This window comes from Etheostoma cragini, chromosome 19 (assembly GCF_013103735.1).
Source record: "Etheostoma cragini isolate CJK2018 chromosome 19, CSU_Ecrag_1.0, whole genome shotgun sequence".
NCBI classification, from domain to species: domain Eukaryota; kingdom Metazoa; phylum Chordata; class Actinopteri; order Perciformes; family Percidae; genus Etheostoma; species Etheostoma cragini.
Genome location: NC_048425.1, coordinates 1971062 through 1978561, shown reverse-complemented (window position 1 = coordinate 1978561; position 7500 = coordinate 1971062). Strand labels below are relative to the sequence as shown.

The following is a 7500-nucleotide window of genomic DNA, read 5'->3' as shown; positions in this document are numbered from 1 at the left end:
AGTGCAATGAAAAGTTCAAAACAAATTATTTAAATGTGGAGCATAGTGCAAAGGATACTGGGATAAATAGTATTATGTTATTATATTACAATATGAACAGTATGAACATTATGAACAGTTGTGAAATAGGAAATGAGAATAATGAGTAAATAAATAAATAAGCGAGATATGAGAATGGGAATGATCTCTTACCAGTGGATCTCTGTGTGGACTTGGTCCACAGAGATCCCACCAATCAGTCCCAAAACATCCCAGTTAGAGAGGAAACTCCATAGACATGTTCTTAGTGAATCTTAACAATCATTCCCAGAAAGAACCAAGCAGACAGGCCTTGTTGCACATTTTAACATTTACTTCAAGGAGAGTAGCGTGTAGCTTGCTGGCTCAAAGTTTGTTGTTTCCCAAAGAACGACAACACACAGAGAGCTGATTTCAGGCAACATCCTGGGAACATTCCCGGGAGGTTGCGTTGTGTCGATCCAGACTACGCGGTGGAAAACAAACCTGGATTTGATCTGAATTCATCAGCTGTGCCAGAGCGGGTCTGGTTTTGCCTTTAGACGTATGGAGGAAGCGGGCCATGTGAGGTCACCCCAGCCGGCCTGACCCTCTCTGACACATGGCTGGACAGTAATCACACACACCAGCGGATTCTTGTATGACCTGAGCAGAGCAGCCATATGTTTTAGTGAACCTCAGGCCCTGCAGGCTGTTAGGATCCTCAGCATATGGGTGAAAGATCCAAGCTTGTTTGTTTGTCCCCCTCCTGCACAACTGTGCAGAATAAGGTTTTACATGCACAACATTGATAAGAAATCAATGTGCCACAGATGGCTAGATTTAAATACTTCCTCTAGGCAAACACACACTGTACTACAAATTTTTCTACACTTTTCAGATTATTTTAAGTCACAACAACAACAATGTAGAAATACAGTGAACTTATAACTTTAAAAGGAAAACTAAAACTTATCTTTTCAAAACTGCTTTTACATAGAAACCTCTGTGTAATGCTACTTTGTACTCCACATCTCAGTTTATTGTTATTATTAAGCTAGTGTACTTTTGACTTCACTACGTTTATGTGACAACATTAGTTACAAGTTACTTTGCAGATTGATTTTATAGTGAAAATCAAATAATAAATTATGATATATTATTGTACGTTAAGACACCCGGCAGGCTTAAAAGTAGTTAAATTATCTCCATGTAACAGAGTATTTTTACACTATTACTTAAGTAAAACAACTGAGAACATCTTCCACCATTGCCAAAATCTTGACCAAAGACCTGTGTCTGCTCACAGCGACCGGGGGACGACTCCGCGTGTCTCTTTGGCTCGTAGGCAGCTCTGGAGACAGTTTTCTACGTGTGAATTTAACAAAAACCGCTAACGTCAGACTCCAGATCAGCCTTAGGAAGTCACTGCCTCATGTTTTAACTTCAACAAAACTCCGTGCGACGCGATTGGTCACGGCTATTGACGCAAACACTAATCTCTCATAGCGATTGGCTGGCAGGGCCGTTCCGGACTGTCAGTCAAACGGATGCACCAATCAGGGCCCGGGTCTGAGTCTTTGTTCCTCCCGTTTTGGTGTGTGACGCAGGGGATCATGTGTTGTTTGTGCTGTGGCCCGTAGAGATGTGTACAGGAGGAGAAGCGAACGGATTGCTAACCGAGCTAGCCGGATCCTCGCGATTATAGAAACACGGCCGAACGTGGTCATGTTGCACGCGCTGGGTTTCATATCGTGAAGAAAGCCCGCTTTGGAGTACCTGCTTCGCCGATAAGAAACGGCGAAGGGACTTGCTTTTTGACGGTGTAACAAAGCCGGTCCGTGAGGATTTGCAAATCTGAGCCGAGTCAACGTTAGCTGGCCTAGCCGGACTCGGGAGCTCGTCTCCCAAAACAAGAATGGGGTCTAGGTCCACTCGGATTAGCTTGCTAGTAAAGTGACCTTTGATTGTATTCTCTGATGGCAAATTTCACGAATTACCAGGAAGGCAAGGCGGCGATGTTGATGGTGGAGACGCAGCAGAGGGACGTGGGGACGAAGTCCGCCACCGCTAACGGAGACGGCTCGGTCGGGGAACCCCCTTCCCCGTTAATTAACATCGGCGGAGGAGGCGGCGGCGGTGGCGGCGGCGGCGGCTCTCGCTTCCATCAACAATTGCCGCCCTCCAACCTCATCCACCACCACCCACCGAAGGAGCAACAGCAGCACCATCACTACCAGCTGGCTCCGCAGCATCCTACCGGAGAAAGCCTCGCAGAGTCCCCGGGCAGGAGAGCCTCCTCCTCGTCTCTCAGCCAGGTACAGACCGCAGAGGACCCCGCCGCTTCTGCCGCTGCAAGCAGCAGCAGCGGCGGCGGCAGCGGCAGCCATGTCTACGCGGCTGTGAGCGTCGCTAATACCTCTGACGTTGTGGACGATATTCGAAAATGTGGCTATTTAAGAAAGCAAAAACACGGACACAAGAGGTTTTTTGTGCTTCGGGCTGCCAGCCACCTCGGGCCGAGCCGCCTGGAGTACTACGACAGCGAGAAGAAATTCAGGAGCAGTCTGCGCTCTGCCGCGGCCGCGGCCGCCGCCGCCGCCAGCGGCGGGACGGTCGCCCCTTCTCCCCCGAAAAGGGTTATTTACCTCTACCAGTGCTTTACGGTAAACAAAAGGGCGGATTCCAAAAACAAACACCTCATTGCCCTTTACACTAAGGACGAGTACTTTGCCATTGTGGCGGAAAACGAGCAGGAGCAAGAGGACTGGTACGTAGCTGTCAGCGAGTTGATGAGTGAGGGCAAAAAAGGGCACGTGGACTCTGATGATTTAGACGACGGCTATGGTACAGTCACCCCCGGTACTGTGTTTAAAGAGGTGTGGCAAGTGAATGTGAAACCTAAAGGACTGGGTCAAACTAAAAACCTCACAGGTGTTTACCGGCTTTGCCTCTCAACTAAAACCATTCACCTCGTAAAGCTGAACTCTGAGACCCCCTGTGTGAACCTTCAGCTGATGAACATCAGACGCTGTGGACATTCGGAAAGCTTCTTTTTCATCGAGGTGGGTCGCTCCTCCTCCATTGGGCCCGGGGAGATATGGATGCAGGTGGATGACTCCGTCGTGGCCCAAAACATGCACGAAACAATCTTGGAGACGATGAAAGCCCTGAAGGCTTTTGCAGAGTTTCGGCCCAGGAGTAAGAGCCAGTCGTCGGGCTCCAACCCCATGCCGTTCATCACAACGCGTCGCCACCTGGGCAACCTGCCCCCGAGCCAGACTGGGCTGCAGAGGCGGTCGAGGACGGAGTCCGTCGTGGGCACGCCGCCGTCAAGTAAGAGCTCCGGGGCTAGTGGTTATCGCTTCCGAACCTCCAGTGAGGGCGAGGGGACGATGAACCGGCCGTTCCGCTCTGCCACAGGAAGTCTGGTACACCTGAACTCCGCACGGGCTCACCACGGCCGTCAGGACGGGGGTGGCGGCAGCAGCGGGAGTGGCGTCGCCACAGGAAACGCTGGCACGAGCACAGGCGGCGGGCGCTACGTCAGAGCCATCCCGGGGACGTCGGCCACCTACCACGCCCGCTCCGCCTCGCTGCCGGTCTCCCATTTCCCCTCCACCACCAGCCCGGTGAGCGTCTCCTCCAGCAGCGGCCACGGCTCCGTCTCCGACACGCTCACCCGCCCGTCGAGCGCCTCGATATGCGGCTCCCCGTCCGACGGGGGCTTCAACTCTTCAGATGAGTACGGCTCCAGTCCTGGTGACTTCCGGTACTTCCGGGTGCGGAGCAACACGCCAGACTCGCTGGGCAACACGCCACCAATCAGAGAAGAGAACTGTTTGAATGATTACATGGCCATGGGCTGGAACCGGGAGGTCTTCGGCACCAGCGCGGGCTCTGGAAACAACAGCGGAGGGGACACGCCACGGGACGAGAGCATGTTGACGACAGAAGACGACCGCTTTTCTTCTTCATCATCATCATCGTCACTGAGGAAGAGGACACAGTCTTTCTCCAGACCACCTGGTGGTGCAACTGGTGGCTCTGGAGTGGCAGTTTACCAGAAAATGACCCAGACCAACTTCTCATTGGACGAGGGGTCGGACATTGTGTTACCTTTTGGCAGCGGGCTGCTCCGTGGTGGGCCTTCGTCCTCCTCTTCCTCGCTCCGCTCTGACTACAGCTCCTGCTCGGAGCACAGTCAACAGAGCCGTCCCTCCACGCTCTCCCAGACCCAGTCCAGCTGTGAGCGTCCTCCCCTCTCCTCGTCTTCATCTGCCAAGGAAGACAGCGGCTACATGCCCATGATGTGTGGCGTGGCTGCGTCGCCGCATGACACTCCTCCCGACTACATGCCTATGCAACCCAGCTCCTGCTCCCCTCAGTTTCACAGTCCAGCTTTAGGGTCCCGCTCCGCCCGTCACCACCAGCTCCAGCCCCAATCCTCCGCAGACTCCCACGGCTACATGATGATGCTCCCAGGGGATGGCGGCGGCTCCTCGTCCCCAGGGCAGGCCTCCCCCAGCCCGCATAGCAACTCCAGCATTGCAGGGGCCAGCGGGAGCGACAGCATAGCAGAGAGACCCCAGAATGGTGAATATATGGACATGTCATACTGCAGCAGTGCAGGGCGCAAGCTCTCAAACGAAGCGAGCAGTGGATATTACACATCAGGCACGCCAGAGGCCCCCGCAAAGTCTTACAGCCCTTATTTTTCCCTCCCTCGCTCCTACAAGGCTCCCACTCGAGAGAGGGATGAGAAAGAATACGGGGAGTACGTTCCTATGAGTTCTCCTGCCAAGCCTGTCTTCTCATCTGTTGCCACAGCATCCATGTCGACGCCAGAGAAGAGGGGTGGAGGAGGTAGCAGCACCTCCACCCCTTCTCACCCACCCCCGCCTTATGGAGCTCACCATACAACCGCAGCCATGGCGGACCGACGCGCCGCGAGGCCCAACCGCCTCCCTTTAGGCAGAAGAAGTTTCCAAGGTCCACTGCGGGTTAGTGAGCCCTCTGCAACGTCTGCAGGCTCCTCAGTGCCCCCGACTGTAAGCTCATCTGAAGGGCCCTCAAGTCCCGGGGAGTATATTAACATTGAGTTTGGGGATCACTACCCCCACCAACAACAGCCCCCCGCCTATCCTCTCTCTGCTCAAGACGAAGCGCCTTCCCTTGAATCCAGTGAACACCGTCACTCCCCCCACCAGGACTATATGAGTGTGGAGGTGGCGGCGGAGCAGCAGGACAGCGCTGGATGTCTGGGTAAAAAACAGTCACCCAGAGCCAGCCTTGTCGCCCCCTGGAACCCCCCCAGCTACATCCGACCCCTGGCTAGCAATCCTGGGGCGCTGGCCTCCCCCGGAGTCCCCGCCGGAGGTCCCTGGAGATCCATGGGGGACGACTACACAGACATGACGTTTAACCTCAGCCGAGGCGAGAGCCCCACGTCCATGCTGCAGCACCTCTGTGTGATAGAGGGCCGTTACGGCCACGCTCCATCCGCCTCCCCCTCATCCCTTTCTCCCCCTCTCCCTCCATCGAGCCCAGGGAGGGCGCCGACGCAACAGCTGGAGCCCAAGGTGGTCCGGGCCGACCCCCAAGGCAGGCGGAGACACAGCTCGGAGACATTCTCCTCCTCTAACTCAACTCCCTCCGGAGGAGGACTTGCCCCCTCATCGTCAGCCGCACACCCCGCAGCCCCCAACGACTCCTACCTAATGGAGGGTCAGGCTTCCAGATGGGCCAGCTCGGCGTCTTTTGATAGTACATGGGTGTCCATGGAGGGTCTCTGGGACTTGCCGGCTCCCCATGCTCCAGTAAGAGCCATGGAAATGGGCGCAGGCTCCGGGACGCCAGCGTCGTCGTCCTCTTCCTCCTCGGGGGCTGGAGCCGGCAGAATGTGCAGGAACATGTCTGTGGGCTACCAGAACGGCCTGAACTACATCGCCTTGGAGCTGAGGGAGGACGGGAGCAACGCGGGAGCCATGGTGTCCGGAGCCGGCAGCAGCAACGGGGGCTCGGTGTCGGTGGGGACGGTGCCTCTGCCGGAGAACGGAGCCTACGCCAGTATAGACTTCACCAAATCTGATGGAGTCACCACGACAACCAAGGGTGAGTAAACACAAGTGTGTGTTTGTCTGTGCCTGGTTGGGAAACTGCTGCTCAAAGCCAAATATGATTGTAAATAAGTTGTTTTTTATTGTTAATTCATCTGCTGATTATTTTCAAAAATTCATTGATTAGTGGCTTGGTCTGTAAAATAGTGAAAAATTTCCATTTTCCGTGTTTCCCAAAGCCCAAGATGGCATCCTCAAATGTCTCAAAGATATCGAATTTACTGTCACAAAGGAGCGACAAAACTAGAAAATACTGACATTTAAGAAGCTGGAATCAGAGAATTTAAAAACAAAACACCTTAAAATGATTATTTCACTATCAAGATAGCTGGAATTATCCATTAATCTGTTTAGCTCTACAGCCAAGTGATGCTTAATGTTGTCTGTCTTGCCATTGGTTGAACTTAACATACACGTTTCTACTTTCATAAGCAGCCAGCCAGCTTCTTGCTGTGTGTGCGTGCGCGAGTATCAGCTTTTACATGTGAATAACAGAGGGCAAGTGCTTGGGTTATTTTGGATTTCAGTGAGGAAAAACAACCATCCCTTTGTGCTGCGTGCTATTATTAGTTGCTTTTTATCAATTTGCAGCTCCGTCTCGTGAATCTATTTTGGATCAAGTCTCTGTGATCTTGACAGTGCTGCGTTCAGGCGCTTTGAGCAGCATTGTCTTTGAAGGCATCTGTCCAGGGAGCTGAAGTCTCGGCACCAATATGCTGCACATCTGGAGGTCCGCGTGTGTGTGTGTGTGTGTGCTGTGTGTGTTGTGTGCAAGCGTACTGCTACACAATTAGCTCGCTGAATGAACGAAGGTTTATCTGAGGTCAAGTGTGGACTGAATTGCCCCCAAAAAACAAAAAAGACATGACTTTCTGTCTTTGTAGCTGCTGGCGTCTCTCCGTGCCTGTCTGTGCACGTGCCGCTGTTTTCTTTGTGTCAGCATGTATGCAGAGTTTACTTAACGCGTGGGCGTACACGGCCTTTTTGTCTGCTGGAAGGCTGTCACTTGACAAACTTTTCTACATCTTTTGAGAACATACATTTATTTTTACCAACCAGGGATGAGTGCAGCGCCAGCAGGAGCGGATAGCATGATGGCAAAACACACATAACTCCTCCCAGTGCTTTAATTTAGTGGAGTGCAAATAAATCAGCTAAATATCTCTCCAGTTTTTTAGTTATTTTTTGTTTTGTTTCAAAGATCACACATTTTTATTGTAATTACCTGAAAAACAGTAAGTACATTTCCTTGAATTTGGCCCTAGCTGTTCTGTAGCAAGCACTGTGACACCTTTGCAGCTTTAAAGTCAAGGGGTGTGTGTGTGTGTGTGTGTGTGTGTGTGTGTGTGTGTGTGTGTGTGTGTGTGTGTGTGTGTGTGTGTGT

General features: G+C 52.6%; 1 protein-coding gene across 1 annotated transcript in view; it reads left to right on the top strand.

The window, feature by feature from the left end:
- The first annotated feature begins 1597 nt into the window (after positions 1-1597).
- Positions 1598-7500, top strand: part of LOC117934557 (insulin receptor substrate 2-B-like) — a 15027-nt gene continuing 9124 nt past the window's right edge. Inside the window, exon 1 of the mRNA XM_034856296.1 lies at positions 1598-6111. Within this exon, the coding sequence (XP_034712187.1) occupies positions 1977-6111 (4135 nt within the window). The 5' untranslated portion in view covers positions 1598-1976. The remainder of the gene's footprint in view (positions 6112-7500) is intronic.